Source organism: Aplidium turbinatum, chromosome 2 (assembly GCF_918807975.1).
Source record: "Aplidium turbinatum chromosome 2, kaAplTurb1.1, whole genome shotgun sequence".
Taxonomy (NCBI): domain Eukaryota; kingdom Metazoa; phylum Chordata; class Ascidiacea; order Aplousobranchia; family Polyclinidae; genus Aplidium; species Aplidium turbinatum.
The window spans coordinates 53233122-53257943 of record NC_137473.1 but is presented as its reverse complement, the minus strand read 5'-3'; the positions used below and the strand labels follow the sequence as shown (position 1 = coordinate 53257943).

The following is a 24822-nucleotide window of genomic DNA, read 5'->3' as shown; positions in this document are numbered from 1 at the left end:
TCTTCCGACCGGTTCGAGCCAAGACCTGCAACTCTCTTTCCAAACACTCGTTTGAAGATCTGCAAAACAGGAAACGCAGAGGAATCCAATAGTAGACAGAAAAAAGTTAATCAGAACTCAGAAGCTTACATTTCATATTCACTCAGACTTGTTCTATTTCAAGCTAATAATGTTAAAATTTCGAGACAAAAATATAAAAGTTTGTAAAAATAGGAACGAGTACTCCACTTTTTGTTTTGTTTTGTTGTAGTAGGCTACCACCAACATGTAAAGTCAAGCAACACTACCTTATTCAGTATATTTATTTTAAACACGCAAAAATTAGGTTGCCAGAACCAAATCGAACATCTTCGACCTATTATTGAGTTTTACTATAGTTAGGAATAAAATAACAAAATCCAGCTAGCTTACTTCTAAATAACAACTATACAGAATCAATTAATAAAGAGCCAGAAAATGTAACCTAGGTACCGAATTCATAATCAACAAACATTCAAAAATCGAATCATTTTAAATAATATCAAAGATAAAAACAGTTTAGGTTTCAAAATTTTCTCAAGCTCTGCGTTTAAACTACGGAATCTACTTAAAAATTGTGACTAGGTGAAGACATTGGGTAGGCTACATTTGCTCTCTGCAAAAAATCCCCATTTTGCAACTACTCAATGTCAAGAGAATTGATCTATATCTTACAAATCTATGTTCTCCTTCTGGACGCAGTATAAGCTACTAATCTTATTTTGTTGCAAAACAATGACCACGAGAACCTGAAGCGATTGTCAGTCACAATATCGAAAGGAAGACATCTCGGCTTGCTCTTCAAGTATTTATTGATCATTGCTCTGAGGTTGAATAAGCTGTTCCTTCCGTATTTTCCCCCAGAAGCTTTTTGAATGGTTTGCCAAAAGTTTATTAACAATTCGTTGAGATCTTCAGCTGTGATGTCACAAAAAGTCGTCGAGATGTTGTGCTGTGCGCACCAAGCTAAAGGGAAATAGGAAAAGCTTTAAATTTATACTAGATCTGGATGCAGCCTAGTTAGCAAAAATTATTTATTAATTTGCCATTTTCAGCAAAATCTTTAAGTGCTACGTTAGTAGAAATTGTGGAGCACCACTTTAAATAAAACAAAAAAAAACCTTTAGAAACTCCAAAAGCGTTTTACAATGGTTGAATCTGATATAATCGTTACAAGAACCCTTTGAATACAATTGTGACAAAACAAACTGACGATTGATTAATTGTATTACATTTGAGAGAACAATTATCTATTTATTTTCATTATGACAACATACTGTGCAATTGTTAATTTCATTCATCACAACTTAATTACAGAAGAAGTACAACAGGCAGCTGGAAGTAGCAAAAAATGTGGCACAACTGAGACAATTTCTCCCATTTTGGTACGGCATTAAATGTTTTGACAAAACACAGACGTGTGCTTTCAAGTGGTGTCGAAACAGCGATCTTTCAAACGTCATACTGGAGCACGCAACGTTCCATCACGCACCTGATTAAACGCCTAACGCTGTTGCAAAACGCTAATTTTGCAACTTTTAAAAATTCACTCTTTTCTGTTTAATAGCTTTAAAAAGTGAAAGTCATATAGCAACTACATAATTATGTTCGTTTTATTTTGCAACATAGGCGATGTGTAATCTAAGAAAATAACATTTTGCATTAATATCGCCCCCCTCGGAAATGAAAATCTATGTTGAAATTAGCAGGATAAAACCATTATTAGCAGATCATCTAAATGATTGGGTAGTTGAAAGGGGTCATGATGAAGATGGTTGAAGTTTGCTTAAGGCCAGCTGTTAGAAAGTGTTTCATGAAGTTCTAGTGCTTGTATGAGATTGCTTACCAAACTTGGAGATTGCATGTCAACGTTACATGTTTATCTTGGTCTTTTAGAAGGTTGGTTATTTAATAGCCTATACTTTTCCATGAAATAGAATGCTTCTCCCTGCATTATCTTGCAAGACAAAAAGGTTTATCTTAAGAGTTTGACTCACTGTTTTGTATTTCCCAGGGTTATACCAACAGTATTGCTGAAACATATTAGAGCAAAAGTTGATCTTCTACAAAAAGATAACTAGCACCAAAAAGGCGTTTTATTCCAGTGGTCTTTAATCTGTTATCAAGTAAAAAAACAAGTCAATTTATGAAGACCTTACAAAATTTCATCGACTTTTTTTTGCATTTAAAATACCTTTGGCCTGAGGATTCTGTCGGCAACGTGTGTAATTTTTATCTTCTCAATTTAAGAACAGGGTCAAAAACTCTTGTTTGATGAAAACGATTATTTGCAGTTTTTCTAAAGCAGAATATTATATATCAAATCAGGAAAATTGTCAAACTTGACAAGGGGCTCTTTTGTGTTACTGCTAGTCACCAGTTGCACAAAATCAATGCGACAATAATTTTACGACGCGGTTTACCTGAGGAATTTTAACACAATGCTTTTTGAAACTTTATTTACTTTCCACAAGTTAGTGAAAGTTTTAGAAAAAATAAAAGCACCAGTCATTTATCTGAAAACAACTTAATCGCTTTTCCACACAAAGACAAGCGTAAAGAATTTGTAGCGCATAAACTAAGCAGATGCAATTCCTTTGTTTGGTCTGCTTTGTTTAAACCTTCTCCAGGAATCAATCAATGGGTGTTTCAGGCTTCTAATTTCAAACTATTTATAATTTATTCGAAGCAAGACAATTATAATGGATTAAAAGCAGTAAACACACACCCAAAAACGAGTTATCTGATCTAACAAACCTAGTTTGTACTTTCACGGCGTAAGAGTCTATAATTTATTGCACAAAGCAAACACATAGAGAATAGAATCGATTCTGTGTTGAAACGACCTTCAAAACAATTAAAGATTTAAATTAAATTTAGCCAAACATTTTTTTATTTCATTTCTTTGTTAATTTTATCTAGAAAATGGCAAAGAAAGCATGCGAAAATATTGCATTCTCTTCAAGAAATTTTAACTTCTACGAATTGCACGTTTGATTTGCTTTAATTATTGCAGACTAGGAGCATGTCTTTCAACGTAGAAAGAAGAAACATGTCCGGTTTTAGGTAGAGGTAATGAGTGGAGTAATTCGAAGAAAGCAAAAATATTTGAACACGTCGCACTGCCAGATTTTTGAAGAGATTGTACCATAATCTACTGTAGGCTACCTATTATTATGCAATGAATTCTTTTGAAACTTCTATTGACCCTGTTTGTTTGGTGTATGGGCTATCAAAATAAATAAATTGACTAAATGATAATGTGTTTTTTATATAGCGCTGTATCTATCGCCGATATGCGTTGCTCCTCAGCGCTTTACAAAGCAGACAGTGTCAGTGCAGCTGCATAGAGGCTTAGCCACATAGACTACATCTATACCTTGGCATTGACATTTCAGAATATTTCAAAACGAAGCACAGCAGTTTTCAAAATGAGCTTTTTACAAAACAAAATTTTGTTTCAATTATACACAATCCGCTTTCGAACAGCCCTAAGAGTTCATTGAAAACATGTCAAACTAAATAGAGATTGTTTTCATTGAAATAATGTCATGCTAGCATAGCATATAAACCAAACAGACCCAGCGGATCCACTGTATTTACTTTGTAAAAAAGGAAGAATGTAATCTCACATTGGCACACCAAGAGGGTAGAAGTTAACTTTTTTGTTTGAAATGCTATTATGCTGAAATGCTGTTATATCTCGTATAAGCCAAACTGACAAACCCAAGGTGTTTCACTGTGAAGAATGAAGAATGCAATCTCCCGTTGGCACAGCCTGGGGTGTAAGAGTCAACTCCTTTTTGGGACGTGGTTGATTCAAGATAATTAAATAAATAATAATATTAAGTGCTAATCATTTCATTTTGTACAGCCACATGCTCCTGAAAAGGGTCACGACCAGAAAAAGAAAACTTAGCAGCAAAACGCTTGGAACACCTAGTTAATGAGTTTAAAATGTAGATACTAAGCTCATGTTCAGCAAAGTTTTCGAAAATTATGCTGTCTTCATATTTTAATTTTTATGTACTGTCTTCTTCACATCACTATCTTCACTTGATAAATGAGCATTTATAGCACTGAAGAATGAAGATGAAGCCAGCAGGCTATAGCTTTCAAAACATTTGCTGGATTAAAATTTAGTATCTACATTTTGCGCTTTTTATTTTTTGATCACAAAAGAAAACCCTGGTGAAAAGGGGTCATGACCCTTATCCCAGTGGATACGCTGCTGTATACTTTTTGTAGTTCCAAGAACGCCATTTGGATCACACTATGCTCCAAGTTCCGATTTGATTCAACCAAAATCCCAAGTTCCAATAAGCATCCGAGTTTGGTAACGAGAAAGCGAAAACCCCACGACAACCAGGGGCGGATCGAGGTATTAACGTTAGGGGGGGCGATGTCATGGACATTTAAGCAAGTGATCAGCGCGGCACAAACAATGACGGAGGTCTCCCCTAAAAAAATTAGGTTGAATTTGGTGCGTTCTGAGAGCATTTCGAACACAAATTATAAGAAATTCTATAACTTAAAAAACCCTCAACAATGCTGTTGTTTAACAAAGGGAGAGATGAAGAGCTGATGTGCTCTTGCCATGTCAAGTTGAAGCCTGAACAACTTAGGTTTTACTCTTGATTGTTTCACAGCAGTTTAAAAATTGACCACGGCAAAATAATAACAGATAATTCTGTCTTTGCAATGTCACATTGTCACAGCATTATATTGAGGTTGTTGTAGACTTACTGTATAACTTCAAGATTTTATTCCTCTGACAAGTTTTGAAATGTTATAAAGAGCAATGAGGAAAGGTTATGCATAGCCTACATTTAACATAATGATGAGCAACAAAAGTGGGGGCCAGGTCAAAACACTGGGTCATGTTCCATCCCCCGTAGAATCGCCACTATAGGCTAGGTATCGATTGTAAATTTTTATTTTGGACCAGCGAAACACTACAATTTGTAGCCTACATTAAAACTATAGAATGGCAGTTAAACATAGTGAAATGACGACCAAAGGCTATAGTCTTCCTTAAAACGTGTCATGCACGGTCGCTGCACCAGATAAAGAAAGAAACTAACAACAACAGAAACAACTATTTCTGGGGACTTCACAAATAAAACGAAAATAAAAAAAATACTTTGTCGGTGCGAGTAATACTAACAGGTGTCGTACCTTTGCCTACAACACAAAGTCAAGTTTGCGGTTTCTACTGTTGGCAAATCGATTTATCACGGAGTCTGTATCAATTAAAATGTCCCGATGCTGGTATAGTAAGGCCAATCCATTCAATCTTTCCTCGCCGATGTTGTTCCTCAGCCAGGTTTTCAACGACCGAAGAGATGAAAAGCTTCTTTCGGCTGAGGCTACGCTGACTGGCAAGGTTAATAATATTTTTAGAGGAGAGTGTACGATTGTGTACACATCTTCATTGCACTGTTGTAAAGCTTCTTGCGCAGTCATCGGTAAGACTGCAGCAGTCGCCGGAACAGTCATATTTGCCCACTTCTCCTTCCATAGTTGAATGAACATAGAGTTGATTCCACACTATATATATGACGTAACAAGCCGTTGTAGGCATTGCAAATGACTTTTGTCAATGCTATCGGGTCGATACTTGAGCAATTTCGTGGTAGCAATGATGTCAGGTCCAGGTGACAATATGCTAAAGTCTCAGCTGAAAATCTTGTTTCCAAGTCAAGTATGAAGGAATCCAACATTGGAATATAGATCGGCCTTTTGTAGTAGGCCTATTGCTCTTGCGATGAAGATGGAACATTTGTCCTGTGAACTTGTCGTTTTTAATTCGAGGTAAGGAAACGGTAATGTCCAAATTTGACAAAACTTGAGATGCTTTTTGGAATAAACTATAGAAGTCATCATCACAATTTTTACGCCGGGCTTTGAGAATGCTTTTTAAATCTCTGACAAGTGTTGTAGCTGCAGATAAATTCAGACTCTTTTTCTAAAACAACCTGCTAAGTGGTAGACACAACATAAACACAGATTGTTGATAAAAGAGTGTGATGATGAACTCCACATTTCGTATGGATGAAATCATACTTTTAGCTTGAGAAGCATTTTCGTTTCATTCCAGTTCGAAATGTATTCAAGGGCTTCAATTATCTTCCGCAACTGGTCAAGAAATTGCGCCAATGATTCTGTTCTTTCAACCCACCTGGTTTCGCACATGCTCCGCAATTGAGCTTTGATCACATTTAAAAGAACTTGATTTCGCTTTGCAGAAGCGTTAAAGAAGGACACGACTTCTGTAATTGTTCCAATTGTATTACGGACACTGGAAACTGATGACGTCTTGGACATAGACAAATTAAGCGCATGGTTGAAGCCGAGGCACCTGGATGCATGGATTATTAGGCCTATAGCCTAACCTAATCTTTGAACATGGCAAAAGACTTATTCAGCATTGCTTTCGACATGTTGTTTTCCAAATTGTATACATATCAATGAAGAATAAAGCTACTTTCTTAGGTTTTAGGGGGGGCGATCGCCCCAATCGCCCCCCTCTGGATCCGCCCCTGACGACAACCAACGAAGACAATTCAATCAAAGTCACAGCCAAGTTTTATGATCACAACGCGCTAGTGACCTCTAGGGACAAAATCAAAAAGCAAAATAATCTCGAGATGTTAGAATTAAGTTACTTGGTTTAAATTGCAGGTTCTTACCTTTTAAAACCTTGACTCCCCATTTTTCATTATACAGTGTTTTCTTGCTTGCTGCTCTCACACCTTCAGGGTTGGTTGAAAGTATAGTCTTGTCTTCGGCTTCATCGCTGGTGACATTAGGAGATGTTTCATTTGCGTCCGTGTCGCGACTCGTCGTTCTTGAGTCTGAGCTGCTTGACAGGTAACCCTTCTGCCCGGTGCCGTTCTGGCTCTTGTTAACTCTTCCACAATGAATGTCTTCATTTAAAACATTTTCCACCCTTGGAGCATATGGAGTATTTGAAATATCATGAATTTTGGGTATGCTTCCGACTTCGTTTAGACATCTGCTGAGTGGGTAATTTTTATTGCCATAGAAACCTGGAGGATATGCTCCGTCTGCTCGACTCGGCAAGAGAGTGTCTATGCAAGGCGTGTTAGTAGTTGGCATGCTGGAATAAACCCCTCCATTGTTGTAAGTGAAAGACTGCAAAGGTGGTATATAAGAACATATCGACGTATCTTTACCACTGCCAATATCGTAACTTCGAAAATTATACCTTTCGTGAATGTCTGGGTAGTTTTGAGGGGTTTTATTAAGGCCTGCATCTTGATCATCAAACACACTTGTAAAGTCTTCATCGTGAGAGCTGTTTGTCGCAGAACAACCGAATTTATTAAAAGAGACCAATGAAGTGTCATGGCTTTGAACCAATTCAGAGAATGCATGATTTTGGTTTTCGTTAGTTAGCCAAGAGTCAAATGTTGTCGGAATGAAGTTGTTGGTATTTATGCCAATTGGTTCAAGATCAGTCGAACACAGAAAATCACTGCTGGAAAGTGTCATGCTGTGATTCAATTCAGGGAGCACGCCATCTTGCGGTTGTTGCGAGTTCAGTTGCAAAGGAATAGCATTTTGTGAAACGAAATCTGCGATGTTTTCCAATTCTTGGGTGGTGTTGTCTGGGACAATATTGCTGTTAAAAGAAAAAAGACCCTCACTGCTGCTTGGAGAGATTTCCATGTCTGTAAAAGGCATTAGCAAAATATGAAAAATATTTACAGCCTATTTCAAACTCCATTCAAACTCAGTCATTTATTCTAAATAGGAATATTATGACACAATTTTTTGTTCAAAACCTGCGTAATTGTAAGTAGATTAATTAAAGATAAAATCATCAGAAATTACAACAATTTATCTTGAGTAACCTGCTACCGAATATCATAATAGATTAATTAATTTCGGATTTCGGGCCTGTTTCATCGGAACAAAACTTCTGCAGGCAGTCCAGCCTATTTAGCACTGCCAGGAGTACATTTGCCAAGGACTGTTTTCGGTCCGAAGATAAAAATATTTAATATTTAATCAATTTGTATACAAGTGATAATTTAGAACTGACATAATATGCAAAAAATATTTAATCAATGTTCTATCAATCTGGCTAACCTCCAAGTCGACCATTTTGGTTCATTCCATTGAGTTGGGACGGTTGATCTTTTCTGGCAGTTTTAATCATTCGATTCCCTGACAAGAAATCCTTCACTGATGCTAAGCACAAATAGCACTTTTCCACCCTTTTTTACCCTTAAATTAACACCTAAAATGTTTACTCACTTCTTAAAATGTTTTAAAACACCTTAGTAGCTAAGGAAGGAACCCGACAATGATGATAAGTAGCTGAAAACATCAATTATTTCTTATACTTAAGCCGATGGTTAGTAATATTGGCGATTTTGAATCATGGAGAAAAAGTCAAGGAATGCAAACGTCGTGTTTATCTCAAAGAATATTGAAGCCTCGTTAGTAGTCTTCATGGCCACGTGCTTATCTCTGGTAGCAAACCTTAGGCTTTGGAGAACTGGTCATAACTTCTCAGATTTCGAAGCCAATCGGTTACCGATTTAGAAAATAAAACGTAAATCTGCAAGAGCTAAGTTTGATAAATGTTCTAAAATTACTTTAAATGTTTGATTTAACATTGTGCTATTGTTCAATATGGCAGACGAATCATGTTTCAATCTATCACTAAGCACATAAAATAATATTCTTTAAAGACAACAACATTTTGCGTGCAATGTCGCTTGTGGATGTATGATGTCATCACCCATGCACTACGCGCGATGCTTTCCAAGAAAGTGAAGGATATTGCTTTATAGGTCCAATTTCGAAATCGGCGGACGTTTCGTGATTGCTGTTTCTCTGAAAGATATGAAACTATTACTATTTTGACACAATTGATGCATTGTATGCATCGATACTTTTAGAACAGAACAAAACGCACTTTGTTTTAAAGAATGATTAAAAATGTAATTTAACTGCCGTTGGTGAAAATAAAAAATACTTGAAAATGAAATTCCAAAGAATTATGCTTTGAAAAACTTTTAACTGACTCCGTAGAAATCGTGAAACAAAATCTCAGCTAAGAGCATTTAACTCAAAACTTTTGAGTTAAAAATTGCAAACAAGTAGATAAAAGAGTTTAAATTTATTTAAAAAACCGTCTTTGTTAATTCATGGAACTCTGTTTGTTAGTTGCTAACAGTAACACTTTAACGAGACATACAAATTTAGTGAAGATAATGGACCATCGATCGTCTTGGAGAACTATGGCAGACGACGTCATATCCAGGCAAGACTAATGATGATGATGATGAGCTAGTGTGAAAGATTTGCTGCAAGCATTTCTTGGTTTCTCATAAAAAAATATCAGAGAAACCTACTTTAATCAAAAATCTTTCTCGATTCAAAGAGTAATTTAAAATTGATTGCAACCAATTAGCCTGTTTATACCTAAGCTCTTCTAGCTGAGTTTTTAAACGGTAACAAATCAACAAAAGAAATAAAACATATCGTCAGACATCTTTTTTGAGACATAGCACCTTCTTCTGTTAGGTTACATGCAGACTAAATTATTAAAAAATACTGCAAGTGATGCTTATAATCATTTGTAATACTTGGTGGTACTCTATCTAACTTTTCTTCATAAGCTCAGGGCCGTTCAGAGAATAATTTATACCCGGTGCCCATGAAATCCTAGGGCCCCGAATCAAGATACTTTAAAAGAAAACGCAGCATATCCAAGAAATACGCTGTGGTTCCTTCAAGGCCTCGGAGCTTTTAGGGAGGTTACCAGCCACTAAAATTATCCCGGGTTCAAAAATACCCCCTGGACCTCTCTGTTAACGCTGCTGGGTAGACTAGAGAAACGAAGAGAGTAACTTACCATGATTTTTAGCAAAGAATCTAGTTTCTGAACATTCTAACATGCTTGTGAGGTTGTTAAATTAACCTTCAAACATAAATTGTAACCAACCTCAGAGTTGAATATTCACATATTCCCAATAGCATAAATATATTTCTAACCAATATGCTTATTTTTAACCATTCAACTAATTGAAGTTCGAGGTTTGAACTTGTTTAGGTCAGGGTATTCATTATTTTTTTACTGCTAGGCGTGCAAATGTTTGAAAAGTTAGTTAAGCTCTGAAAATATTTTTACTGCGTTGATTATTTTAGCTGAAGATTGCCTTTTTAATATAACTAGACCACACCACTATGTACTATTTGAGTTATTTTTTTTTAATATTTTGACCATCTTCTTCTTGTAAACCTCGTATTTTCATTTCATTTAAAAGTAATCAAAACATTTAAACAACACAGCCAGTGAATGCAACTGAACTACTGTTTCACATCTTTCATGTTCTTTGCTTGTAATTCCTAAAACTGCAAGAACTTTCATTTGATGCCGCAAAACGCAAATCTTGACTTAAAAAACTTTATTCAGTCAGATTTTAATAAAGAATCACCTGGACATCTGCAATTACCTGGAGAAACCCTTATCCTGTGTCGTCTTTGTTTGTTTGATTATGATACCTCAACCTGAAAAGTTAAATGCTGAAATCTCAGTTGGTCAAAACTCTATTTAAACTAAAATCGTGGTAACAACGCATGAAATTCCCATTGTTTTGTTTTGTCGATAATTTAACTTAATTTAGACGTTTCACGTTTTGTTAAAACTTAATCCCTGATTAGTCTTGCCTCTAAAGGTGTTTGAAACGAATTTTCGTTTGGCTAAATTAAATTCAAAAGCGAAACAAAATCACGCCAAGACAAAAGAAATTGCGCTTCAAAACAAAATTTTGTTTCGGAAGTTTTCGGAGTAATTTGTTTCGAGCAACCCAACTGGCTTCAAATTTAGAAATAAAATTACTTTTCGTTACTTAACGTTTTTACGTTTTAACACACTTAATGTGACTTTGTTTCAATGTCAATAAACATCAATTATGGCACTTGCATTTCACTTGTTTGTTAAAAACTCAAAAATCGAAAAATCGATGCAACTCCACGACGCAATTCTATAATTTTTTAAAGCAACATTATTTTCCCCTCTCCCCCACGATCTTGCTTTTGCATTCTACAATTAATTTTCAAATTTCTCGATAATTTTGAGAGCCACTTTTTAAGTTTGCATATCGTACCCCTGAAAAATCTTGTCTATTTCTAAGAAACTAAAAACTTAAATGCTATTATCTGCAACGTGACAATTGTAGTCACGTGATAAGCTTTCTGGGGATGACAAATGAAAGGGTGACTGCGCTCACCTGTCTGCTGCAGACGAATTGTTTCTCGTTGTGAGCAGCGCGCCGCCATTTCAAGGAATAAGTAATAATAATAACAATCTATATGTCCTGGAGGGTAGAAGGAAGTCTTGCCTTGCATGTCGTGCTTGATGCATGTTCTTAGTAGCTTTTTGCAGGTTTTTAAACGTAGAAGCGATGTAGGTCACAAAAATCGCTAATTGATAATTATTATTTGCCTTGAAATGTGATTTGACTTTTTGTTCGAAGTTGGTAAGCTTCGATGCTTCTATGTCTTCTTTCAATGTGTATTCTTGGCTTAAAAAAACTCAGAACACGAAATGACATTTTTAATAAAATTTTATCAAGAGTTAAAGTTAGAAATGTCTTCATCATAAATATGAATGTCTTTTTGTTTGCCAAACAAAAATTACTACACACCCGTTGCACACAATCTTTCTTCAGTTTTAATTCATAATTCAGGTTTTGTTATTGATTCACAAAGAAAAATTGAAGGCAGTTGTTTATTGAAGGCAATTGATAGGCAGTTGTCATACTTGCCAATGTTTATTGTTTTTCGATGGGTACGGCTCTCCTTTTCAAGCCAAACAAATCGTTGATAAATGTTTTTATTCAAAGCTAGAAATTGTCACAAGAGATGGTTTGTTTTCGCAAGTTATTTTCTGGAGTTATTTGCAATATGCACTTCATCATACCAATAAGTTTTATTGTAGGATAATCTATGCAACTTTGTAAAAGATTATTTTCATGCAAACAAATGGTAAAACACCATACATAGTTATCGTTACGATTGCATAAAGACAAGACATTTGGGTATAAAAACAATCGTAACTGTTATGGAAAATCTTCCGATTCCTTTTTCAAAAAGAAAGGTGAAGCGTTTAGTTGTTCTTGTGAATATTCCATTCATATGAATATGATTATCACAAAAGAGTGCTCAAAGCCAAGCATCATAAGAATTAAAAGAAATTCAAATAAAAGGAATATCTTATCATGAAGCGTGTTTTAACAGTTTGTTCCACCATAAAGTTTATTTTTCAGTTTTTTTTTTTAAATAGAATATTTTATTTTCTATCCTATTAAAAGTAGATATGCAGCGCTCATTGATGGGTATATCGACGAGCAGGATATACGTCTAAGTTGATCTAACTATTTACAATGGTGTCAGCCCATTACTGTTTATGATAGGACTTGTTGCAATAATTCACTTTGCAGTCAAAGCGGCGTCTTCTGATATACGCGGCAGCCAGAATGATGCGTCTCCAGCAGAAACATCAAAGTGTTCTCCGCTTATTCACCTTATATTGTGAGGGGCAAATGCGTCGTAAAGTCACTTTATGACATCAAAATGATATAAAAGTGACATAAGGTGCATTTCCAGGCTTCTCGTAAAATAACGAAAATTGTGAGGCAAAAGAGAAAAACTATAATTAAATCTTTTATTGTATAGTTACTTGTGCAATCCCTGAACCAAGCTCAAAAAATTTGTTAGCAAAGTTGATCTAAAATAAATTATTGTACATATAGGCCGACTGTATATTTTTAATCTTTTTGAGGTTATGCATTTTTCACTTTACCCAATCAGCAAAATCTGTCATTTTTACATTGATTCAACGTCTGCAGACGTTGAACCAGCAAACATTCAACAAAATTCTCTTTCATCGCGTTTTTTCTCTAAGTAACTTGTGAGCATTAGGAGGGCTTGTGCACCAAACCAGTGCACTCGGGTGATGCTTTATACGAGCCTGAAAAAATTATGCGATGTTCTTCTAGACCTAGAGCAACACGAACCTTAATCAGAATTTATTTCATGAAATAAATTTTTTCACACTTTTGATTGGCATAACATTTTAAAGATTTAAAAAGTTTGTATACCACCTGATTTACATTACTTTGTTTAAGTTTTCTTAAATTAATTTATAAAAATTAACAGTAATTTATAGGCTTGTTAATAGGAGCTGAAATATAGACCATTTTTAAATTTAAACAATAGTCACAAGATATAGTCCAGCTAAGAAATGTGTCTTGTTGTTGTTGTCGTATCCAGGCTTAGACCTGGTGGTTGAAGATTTAGGTGGACGGGAAGGCAAGGAAGCCAATCTTCATGTCCACCTTCAGGCATGCCTTCAAGTGTCCTGCCAAAGACACAGCCGCATGCTCTTGAGCGGTATCAAACTGGTGCCCTTTCGATTTCCGTTCCAGGGCTCTCACCACTTGGCTATGCAGCCGGCAAAAGTGTCTTGTTTTACATTGACGCAACGTCTGCAGACGATAAGTCAATGTTTTTCAGGAAAAAAGTATGTAAAAATACGCAAAAAAATCTTGTTTGAAGGCTTCTCCATTATAGAATGGCATATCACTTTACATTCACCTATTTTCTTAGGAATACTTAAATCAATCTTACCTATGACCCATATTACAATTAAAAAAATAAAGGAGATTTTTTCATAACTATTCCATCACTGAAAAATATCTTGATATTCATTGAGAGGGGTCAGTTGGGTTCAACGTGAAGTTAGCAAGTTTGTCGATAACTCATTATGACGCTATAACCATTGCAGTTTACGCGAGGCGATTGCAGCTATGTAAATTCGTCCGTTAGAAAGATGGTTTGTCCATTTAACTTCACAACGACAACGTTATGTCAAAGATATAGCTTTGCACTTAAATAACCTTTATTAGAAGAATGCACAACATCAAAGGTGTCCTCTTAGCTCACCAAACCTTTTTAAACATTAAAACAACGTTAAAACTTTTGCATGCGGAAAAAGTTTCAAGCTGCCATCATTGACTGAAGATCGTTATTAGCCAATAACTCTCGCTTCCTTTGTTAGATTGATGACGTGACAAATAATGTGAGGTGACGTTATTGTAGCAAAGTTAAGAGAAAGTCCTAATAATCCTGGTAACTGTTTTTAATTTATTTTATTTATATAATTTCAAGAGAGATATGTATTAGTTAGCAAAAGTAATATTATGGCTAAAGTTTATCTGCATGATTAAAAATACCTTTCAGTCAAAAATAAAATGTAATAGACATGAATTTTAAGAAAAAAAGTGCCTAGAAATTATTTTTATCATTTCTTATCCATTGTTAAGTAAAAGGAAACTTCAAAACACTTGGAATAGCCTTCTTATTATGATACCTTATGTTTATATTCTGATTACTTGTGATCATCATCATAATCCATCGTCGGTTTGTTCCCCACTACTGGGGGTGGCCGATTGTTTCCGCGCAGCAATTTTTTTAATCCCTTTGTGATACCCTCCGGAATAAGCAACATAGCAGCAGTTTTTCTCACTATCCTAAAAGTTTTGGACAATTGTGAACAGTAACTGTACTTGATGTTTCTCTTGGCATTGATCACTTTTTTGTAGTAATAATAGTATTTATTGTTACATATATAATATATAAACATACACCATATGATCACCATCGAAGCCTGGAATAATGACACCAAACGCATGAGACCAACACTGAAAGTTAAGAGAAATAAGAACAGGACTTCAACTCTTTATTTTGTTAGTTGATGAAGTCTCACATATTTTCTTGACAATTTGTAAAAATAGTTTTTGATGCACAGCATCTAAACTTCTAAAGGTAAAGATAGAATAAAGCGATTTTGGATCAGAAAAGCATATTTAAATAGACGACTCAGGTGACAAACTTGGCTTACTTCTGAAATACTGAACAATTACTTACTCTACAATTTGAAAATATTAAAGTTGAAAGTGCAGTGATGGCAATTGTCAATAGTCTATTCATGTAGCAACAAGAGTATTCAGGTTTCTAGTTTACACTCGATGAAAAGTTTTTACGATTTGTGTAATCGGATAATAAACAATAAATAAACCGACGAATTTATTATAAACACAAACATCATCGGAGCGATGTTGATTGATCGGCCCTCAGGGGGGCACCCAAGGTCCTGACGTTTTGGACAGACGAAATAACAACGCTACCCATACAAGGCAGTAGAATTTAAAACATTTAATCTATTTGGAATTTGTAGTTTTGTGAAACTTTTTAATTAGGAAGCAGATATATTGTAGCTTATATGCTGTTTGTCACATAAAATATTGTCACAATCACGAAACATTAAAGTTGTTCTAACGGAAAAGTCTTGCAAGATTTAATATTTCTCGGCAGCCGATAATTGGATGGTCAAAATGGCTAGCATGGAAGCTACACTGTTATGGTTAGCGAATCGCAACTGCTCGTTGTTCTAGTGAGTGCTCAGCCTTGTGCTGATATCAGGGAAGACCGCTCTTTTCTTCCCTAGTTAATATTTCAATCGTTCTAAACTTCGTATTATTCTTTATTTTTTTTATGAACCTGTCTAGAACCACAAACATATACCAGCTGCTATATGTGTATGTCAGCACCTCAAGAAAGTGGTATATGTAACAATACCTTGTAGGGTTTCAAACGTGCATCTATAAGCATGAATTTGTTTGGGTAATAAGATCTTCCTTTACAAGAAACTCGTTGCCATTTGAGCGGTTGGGGCCGGAGTCTATTCTTGATCAGCTGTGACCTTCCTTGTGGACTCCTTCAATTTAATTCTTTTTTTTGATAATTCCGGTGTTCTTGTTTGTCCTTTATATGTTGCTGTCGCCTTTTCATTCATTTGCCCTGCACCATCCCACAGTCAGCATGAGATTATCAAATGAGTTGCTCCTTGCAATGCATCTAAACTTTCTAAAGTATCGTGGTTTTTTGAAGCTGGTGTCGTTTGGATTCCAAGTATAGTATTATCTATTTCTTGAGCAACAAACTTCTCTGCTTTTCTTTGCCTTCAGCCAATGTGTAATAGTCTCCTATGACATTGCATTTCAAAACTTTTTAATGTCACATTTTGTGTATGCTCATACTTTGCATCCGCAGAAAGACAGTAATTAGGGAAATTAAATGCGCGTATGTATTCTTTCATGGTCAAAAGCTTTTCATTCCTTGAACAATTAAAAAAAGTTACATTTTGCTTTAAAAAGTTTTTTTATGCATTCCATTTCAATTTGTATTTAAAAGTAAAGCAGGCTAGGTATCACGAAGAATTGCAGAGATCATCGCTGCAACACCTCTTTGTACAATTGTGGATTGTGCTGGAATATACAGATGGAATGAACGCCAATCCTCTGGAGCAGTGAGGAGTCGCACAAACAGATTGTGAAACACAATTTCCAAACGAAATAGAACCTGGAAAAGCAAATGGATTGTTGAACAATGTTACTGGCAATAAATTGCACGACATACAGGGATCTAAGGGAGGTGATTGGGGAGGTAAAACATAAAAGTAACTTTATTCACGGTGTAATTGCAATTTCAGATTAAGGTTGATCTAAACGTCATTGTGCTTTGTTTAACCTCCCCCCTAAAACTACTTGCTAGTTCCGCCCCTGAGACATATTAAAAGTTAGAAGTTGGACTGAGAGATGAAGCAAGTTTCACTTCCATTTTTCTTTAAATATTAATATTGCAGAAAATAAGTTTTTCGCCAAGGTGGTACTTTATATTTGAGCTACTGAGTTTACGGGATGAAATGTGCATAACGAATAGTCTTTGTATTTTGTTGGCCGATCACAATGTATTAAAACTTTTGCGACTTACCTGGAAAAGGAAAAGGGGAAGTGAGTGTTGCTTGGATACTTGAACAAACGTACTTGCGATCACATCTTTTCACCATCTGAAAATTGTTTTTTATCGCACCTGATAAGCTGGGGCCGACAAAGCAGCGAATGCCTAGAAATATAAAGAAATGAGAAATCATTACAATAAATATCACTTGAAGACGCACTATGTAACTTATACGCTGTACACTAGTGCCCTGTTTACAAAGCACCAAAGAATGGCACTGCATAGCAGTAGCCTACTGGACAAGGCTATCATGATCTGGTTTTCCTCATCAGCCAGAACGTAGAAAAATTTATCTCAATAATAGATTTCAATCTTTCAAAGCCATGTGTTTTTATTCCATAATAAAAAGAGGTATTGAAAAACTGTTGTCTGTGGCAAAAATAGACAAAGAAATTATCAAGTGCTCTCCTGCTTATAACATATGAAAAGCTTCACTCTGCTTTAAGTGTTAAACGATAAAGCGTGTTTAAACCGAAATTAGGTAGGCTAGATACTAACGAAAAGTATTGTCAATGCTATAACTAGAAACATATTTTAACTAAGCAGATGGTGCCTGAAACACGAACATCAGTGTAGTAACATCTTGTACACTAATCATCTTGCAAAGAACACACCTGAAAAGCATTTAGAAGCATTCGTAAGAGCTCCCAGAAGGCGGTCAATGTTGTTCAAGTCAAACACATTGTTTGCCTTTGGCTGAGAAGCAATCCTCCTCAATTGGTTCTTGTTGATACTGTTGCCCACAGCAACGGTCATCACCCGGATACCCATTCTTTTCAACCACTGAATATGATTGCATTGTTAAATAAACTGTGAAACTCATAAATTCATAACCAACCTCATGATCACATTACCGAGACCGTCATAGATAGTCATAGGCATTGTGATTGTGAGTATTATATAACCTATAATGTTTTGTTTTTGTTTTGCATGTTAGTTGTAAATATGAACTGTAAAATTAGTTGTAAATATTGATCTAATGCAAATAAGATGATAATAATAATAAAACAGTGCATTGCTTACTCGCTTTAGAGTGAAATTAAAGTTAAGAATCTTTAATGTTTTGTTTCATCTCAGCTTGGGCCGGTAGCCATTTGCTTAAAGATACAATAAAATTGTAGATAAACTCACCCTAGCTCTGAAAGCTGGCCTCTCTTTAGACTGGCCGTCTGTAAATATAACAGCAACATCTGGTACGTCAGGTCTATTCCCACGAAACCTAGAAAACGTTTCAACAGAAATGCGATAGAAGATATTTGCAAGTCGTTTCCTTCCCCCGGTGTACTCCATGATACTAATGACTTCATTCAGCTCATGACTACCAATGGAATCCACAAAGTGCCAGAGAGGGAAAATGTAATCACTGAAACGAACGGCAGCAACCTGAAGAGATGTATAGCAATATATTAAAAAGAATGGTAAAAAATCGATTTCGTGTCATCAGCATTGTTACTGACGAGTATCAGAGCGGTACTGACGAGTGTCAATAGGCTACAAGACGCATTCACCGTTTATCACAATTAACTATCGATACATGAATATTTAATGTTCAACTAGCTTATCCGCCCGTTAGCTCAGTGGGTACGCGCCCGGCTCAAGATCACACTGGTTCGACTCTCGGGGCGTGCGCTTGAGCAACGCACGTTAAGGACTGCTCTCCATTCAGCGGCACCTAATGGATGGAGTAATTCCCCGTAACAACACTTCAACAATCGGAAACTTAACTCTGCCTGTCTCGGTAACCGGCCCTGCGTCAAGGGCCTCTAGAAATATGCGAAACTACCAGGAATAACCAATCATGGCTTTGTCAGTCCGAGGATACAAATTCAAAACCAACTAAGCATTAACCAACCAAGTAAGCGTGTGTTTTACTTTTTTTCTACAGGAGGTTATCCGAAGTGCATCTTGTGGCAAATTTTACCTTTTTAAACGTTTCTTGTGTTTGGAGTAGGCAGTAAAAACTTCAAATGCAACTGCCTATGCACTTACTCTGGTTTTGTCAATTCCAACAGGTAATTTTTCGACCAAGATATTGAGAAAGTTTCTGAGCCGATTATAATGTCTCCGTCCAATGCTGCTGCTTGCATCCACTATAAGGGCCACGTCCAGCAGGTCGCATACCTGATTACCATCTGATAAAATTATATTATCGGTAACTTTTTATTGGCTACTAGAAAAAACAAATAAAATAAAGTTAACATTACCTGGAATATAATCAGAAAATCACACTCAATAGATAAAGCGGGAAAATTTAAAAAATGAAGGTCAATTTATACATGTGGTGAGGTTTTGTTATTGACTCTGTTTCTGAGACCAAAAACAACCCATGCTGGCATAAAAACTTAACTTTGAAGTGAAGATGCCGCATAGCGATACCACATCATAATAGAACATTTTTTATAATACTGTTTTACTAATGCAGTGAGGAAGAATTGTTTAAAAACATTTAAAGAATTTAGAAGATATTCTTTCTGTAAGAGATTGATGATGTATTTGTATATACTGTAAGTCCAATCTGTAAGTGACGTCAAAACTATTTCAAGGGCTACGACTTTGTAGCCTGCCTTTCAACAACCTACTCTTTTTTGAATGGTATAAGCTATATTGATGGTTTCTTACTTTGGAAAGGTTTTATCGGGGCTCTGTGGCCCCATGTTCACAGCTTGAACAAGCTTGCCATAAGGAAATAGTTGCTGTAAAAGTCTTACCTAGATTCTCGTCGTCTGTTGCCACAAGTGGAAAGTCTAACACATTAAAAAGAAAAATATGAGATTAACATAGAGTGTTGTAAAAGAAGATTCAACTCATTTTATTAGAATGTGGTAAACAGTAGCAGGCTATATTGTAATACAACTGTTATGAGCCATATATTGTAAACTTTACAGGTTTTTAATTTTAATTTACACCACTATTTTCCTTGAACACTTTTAGACATCTTTTCACATCAAAATTAGTTATTAGTTCACTAAAAACTTTAATTAACAGGCTGTTTCACCTTAATCGGATCATCAGAAGAAACTTATTCAAATAGAGAGATATTTTTATACTGTACTTTCCTTTATTGATGAAATGATCTGTTGTAGTAGCAATTACAGCTAAAGCAGTTAGCTCACAATTAACAAGCCAAGCATTTAGTTTTGAATTGTGAAATAATCTTAATATTCAATTACCTAGCATTGGTTCTTTTTTTTGGAATGGATCATTACAGAGATCGTGTTGGCAACACTCAACAACACATTCTTCTCTTATAGCAGTGTACACGCTTGGTAGAAAATTTATCACCGTATCGCATAGCTGACCTTTCGTGGTATTATTTTCACACTGGGAAAGATTTTGACATAATCCAAAAACAGCTTTCCCTGAATTATTTGTCAATTGATGGTTAATATTAAAAATAAAATAAAAAAAACTAATAGTAAAGTGGCTATTGTAATGCCAAGTGCTATACTTTCAAGTGTAAAATTAAAAAAAAACTACGACGTGTGCATACATTAAATCAATATAGAAAAAACAGATTTTGTTTCCTGAGATGTACCGTACTTTAGTAACAGTAGCCAGCAGATAGTTAGTATCTTAACTTTTGCTTCTAGCAAGCCATGGTTTAATTACTGTGCAGTTTATATCAAAAAGTTTAGATTGTATCGATTCTGTTTGATCATGCATGAAACAGCGTTAATAAGTCGCGGTTACACTGTGATCTCATCGAAGTTAGGGGAAAGAGGTAAATATGGGCCACCTAAGCAAAAAAAAATTCATGAAACCCCGCTTGCGGATAAAGACTCTAATATCGAAGAAGGAGCTAGAAAACCAAGACCGATAACCTATCACTTCTGGCACAAACTGCCGTTAAATTTTGGCCTGGCGATGGCCCATCTTACACAGCTGTTGTGTAATATGGGCTACCCACTGTGTAATACGAACCACCAAATCTGTTAGAAGAAAATTAACTGTTTCTTGTCTAATGTTGATTCAATTAACCCCAGTTCTTAAATATATAAAAATAATTTAATAAATGAAAGACGTTAATCAAAACAACAAACCAAAAACACATCAAACAGTGTAAAAGTTGTTACACAAATAGCAAAAAAAGCTATTGCTTATTGTCGCAGAAATACAACTTTGCTTGCGTTAAATCACCATAGACCTCATGTGCCCATTCTTGGTCGTGGTGTTTACATTATCATTTTTAATAAACTTTGCTGGCCTATATTACTCTACTTTTATCTACATAGGCCTATAAAAAAATGAAAAGTATATGAACTCCTAAATGCGTGTAGTTGGAAAACAATTAAAAGGTGACCTTCACATTATGATCAAGCAGCTTTTCTGAGGTGTGTCATTTCTTGGCAGTTATTGCCTGAAGACACGGATTATAAAATATGCAAATTGAATCCTATGAATTTTTTTTTTGTTCAATAATTGTAACTCCATATGAATGGTAACATGTAAACATATCTTAAGCAAATAGATAAATAACCAAGTTTTATAACTTGTCGAGTACAACCTTCAATACGTCCACTTTCGTTCTCTCGGTTAGTAAAGAGGTTCACACTGACACTGCCGCATACAAAACCATCATCGCACACATCAAAGTATTGAAAGTCGTCTTGTAATTCCCCCATGGCAACTTTCAAACCATTCTGGCAAGTGAGACGACCTGAAAATACGACATTAAATTTGTTACGTTTTTTTGTAAAAACGTTACTAGGCCTATACGTAGAAGGTGAGTCCCATATTTGAATTCAAGCGTTGGGGATGAGAAGATAAGGTTCTCATTATACTAAGCATTTGGCACTAACGACAGTAGTTTGGACAGTTCCTTTCTTTCGGCCGCCTTTTCTTCATCAACTACGCCCACCCAATATATTACACCCTGGGTAAAGATGAGCAGTGTTCTTCAACAACTTGCTTCTTCTCTCGTATAGCGACAGTTGTAGCAAGTTTAGTTTCCCAAAGTAGGTGCTTGCGGGGACGACCACGTGGAGGTACTTGCTTTCGTCCTCAACAACTTGCTGAAGCTGGGAGTCGAACCAGAGTTGCTTTATTGGAAAGCAAGAATCGTATCCACCGCGCCATCATTCAGGATCAGATATGGTAATACAGAGCCACAAAAACATTTTTTGAAAACAAAATACTGTAACTGTTAGGCCTACTTTCCGTTATAATTCTTCGCATGAATACAAATTGTGTAGCTAAGTGGAAGATAGATGTGCCTCTGATTTTCAGCACGTTATTAGAAAAATCAAAATTGAATGTTAGTTAAAAAGCTTGACAATGCATCAAGCTTGATACTTGTCACAAGAAGGTGCAAAAGGGTCATTGTCTCGGGATGTTGGAAACATCAGCTTTTCCACTGTGTGAGCATTGCAGCTACTACAAGAAAGTTTACTCACTTGTCGGTGAAAGAGATGGAGTCACCAGAACAGGTGCATTAGTTGCGTCTGCAGGTAAATTGCACAGATTGCCTCTACAGCATCTAATGGTACAATCTTCAATATTAGCGTTAAGTTCAGAAGGGAGATGGCTGTTGATATCTATACAAGTGAGTCGACGACAGAGATTTGGTGGATAGCAAAAACCAATCGAGCCTGACCCTAAAAATAAAGCGAATGCACTTTTTGTGTATATTGCTTTCGCTGTCGAAATTATGTGCCTGATCTGATACAGTCGTTTGACTTATTGTGATAATCTTTCTTCGGACTAAAAAAGCTTCTTTGAGAGCTTATTCCTTTTGAACTACTGACGCAGGCCAGGTTACCGAGATTGCCAGTGTGAAGTTTCGATTGTTATTGAAGTGTTCTTGTCTGTGAATATATCAATCTAAATATTTTTCTTCGGAAAAAAGCGAAAGGGTGATTCAGTCTACAAACTATTAGCCATCCAGTTTATAAAGTCTAGTATGTCTTTAATTTGATTGTAGCCTACTGTTATTTTGCATTCATTGAATGCTGGCATTTACACAACAATTTAATCTCTTAGTGTAATTTGTTAAGAATCGATTTCGCTATAGTTATATCATCTTTAGCTAGCACATGTAAAAAACAAAATTTGAAACATACGTAAAACGAACAGATAAAGGAAACTCCGATATTATCAACATGCATAAAAATTCTATTTTAAATAGATGGTTATATAATATTAAAATCAAAAGCTGCAAGCCTACATCTGAAAAAGCTTAAAATGTCTCTAATTTGTGAACGTTCCGTTTTTTTTTCTAACTAACCTCTTATCTCAAATGGAGCAGCAACCGTCATCACCCCGGCTCTCACATCAGCGCAAACAAATCCCCTTCGACACTGCCGCCGGAAAGGGATCAGTGATGGGAAGTTTTCGTTAATACCATTTCCTGAAAACCTCACTCCTTCGTAACAAGTAAATCTGCCTGAAATATAATTTTTTAAAGGATTCGCTTTTAAGTGATAAAGCAGACGCTGATGTGTCTTCGCTTCTGCTCCGGTATCTCGATGTTATTAAAAGTGGAAAGTTGCAAAAAATCTAAGATCCTTCGTTTAAAATGCAATCGACAAATTAAACATGACAAGCAAATAGACTATTGAAATAGTAAATAAATTATTTTCTTATTTTTAAATTTGACTTTTCACTTTGGCTTTCAATATTTTTCATAAAATATGGTTAACATCAGCCATATTGCATTCACAATGGTATCGTTCTTTTCCTGCAAGTGGACGCTGAAAACAGCTCACAAATCATATCAAAGACTTCATCAAATGAAGCCAAAAAAAGCAGCAAGGCGGTGAAGTTTTACAATAAACCTTAAATAAATGCTCTTAAGTTTTGTTACGTTTGCCACAAATGATTTAGTTGTCTTCAACGTTTCAGCTACTGAAACTTTTTCCTTATTCTTTTAAAAGCATGAAAATAAAATCATAACACCCAAGAAAGTTTTACAATGTTTGTCATAATGTTCTTATAAATAATTTTTTTTTAAAGTCCTATAGCTTTTGCGTTTAACATAATAAGTAAAAGTAATTTACACTTTTCTCTTAAATAAGCTATATCTTACCTGGCCTTGATGTCTTCTGAGTGTTTGCAACGGCAATAAGGCCAAAATAAATAAATATTATTAAAAGTTGCATTTTTTGCAAATGAGTTGAGAAGCAATCCAATGAAACAAATATATATTTTTTGAAGTTTTCCTTCACCATATAGCAGAAGCAATAACTTAAGTAGCCTAAGTATTTTTTTATATCTGTTGCAAAGATTTTATTAAACAGTTATACAAAGTTGTGGGTTTGACACCTGTCAGAAGATATTTCATTTTCTTGATTATAAAAAAGTAAAACAATTATTTTTTTGAAAATTACTGCACCATCTAATTAGTTAGTTCAAATTAGTTAGTTCTAATTAGTTAATTCTAATTAGTTAGTTCTAATTAGTTCAAATTAGTTAGTTCAAAGCTGAAAACACCTACAGTAGGTACCGGTGGCAATGTACACGTGTTTCACGTGTTTGACAAACTTCCTTATTCACTTCTGCACTCGCAGGCAGCGCGCTTCAAGTAGTTCAAATAACAGTTTGAAAACACTTTTAATATAGGCTACAGAATATGGTGTGACAATGATGTAGTGATATAGAACGCAATGAAATAGCAATAATTAATTCAACAAGCTTTTTCGAATCCTGTGGCAAGACCAATTCCAAACAAATTTTCATGTACAACAAAAAATAATCAAATTGTCAATTTCCAGGAAACAAGCTGGTTGGATTAAGTGAAGCCATGTTTTAATATAAACTTCACAAAGTTCAGTATCAAATGAGAAAACCACAAATCGCTTCTATGTATTGTAACTTGTACTTCCCAGCAAACCACAAAGAAGCTCGCCGTCAAAATTGTGCCTTCAGGTGTGAGTCTGGTTGGTTTGAAATTATGTTATGAGG

At 35.5% G+C, this 24822-nt stretch overlaps 1 protein-coding gene, 1 long non-coding RNA gene and 1 pseudogene across 2 annotated transcripts; all 3 read right to left on the bottom strand.

Moving 5' to 3' along the window:
* Positions 1 to 5202: 5202 nt before the first annotated feature.
* LOC145764415 (uncharacterized) lies at positions 5203 to 7713 on the bottom strand (annotated as a pseudogene).
* An 8615-nt stretch (positions 7714 to 16328) lies between these two features.
* LOC145764585 (uncharacterized) lies at positions 16329 to 17006 on the bottom strand. The gene is made up of 2 exons (XR_014288493.1): positions 16897 to 17006; positions 16329 to 16485 (listed from the first exon to the last, which is right to left on the bottom strand). It is a non-coding gene; the product is annotated as an uncharacterized LOC145764585 (long non-coding RNA).
* Positions 17007 to 17517: 511 nt separating this feature from the next.
* Positions 17518 to 21999, bottom strand: LOC145764414 (matrilin-1-like). Its single transcript, XM_082576029.1, has 5 exons — positions 21933 to 21999; positions 21437 to 21580; positions 18913 to 19055; positions 18055 to 18306; positions 17518 to 17706 (listed from the first exon to the last, which is right to left on the bottom strand). The coding sequence occupies exons 1-5, from the start codon at positions 21997 to 21999 to the stop codon at positions 17518 to 17520; spliced, it is 795 nt and encodes a 264-aa protein (XP_082432155.1).
* Between the last annotated feature and the right edge of the window lie 2823 nt (positions 22000 to 24822).

Bases quoted from the DNA above. Each gene is read 5' to 3' on its own strand.
- LOC145764414 (XM_082576029.1), bottom strand. From the start codon at position 21,999: ATGGCGCGGTGGATACGATTCTTGCTTTCCAATAAAGCAACTCTGGTT. The intron at 21,581-21,932 runs GTTGTTGAGGAC...TCGTATTTTCAG, and splicing joins TCGACTCCCAGCTTCAGCAA to GTCGTCTCACTTGCCAGAAT. The intron at 18,307-18,912 runs GTAAGTGCATAG...ACATCTCTTCAG, and splicing joins TTGGAATTGACAAAACCAGA to GTTGCTGCCGTTCGTTTCAG.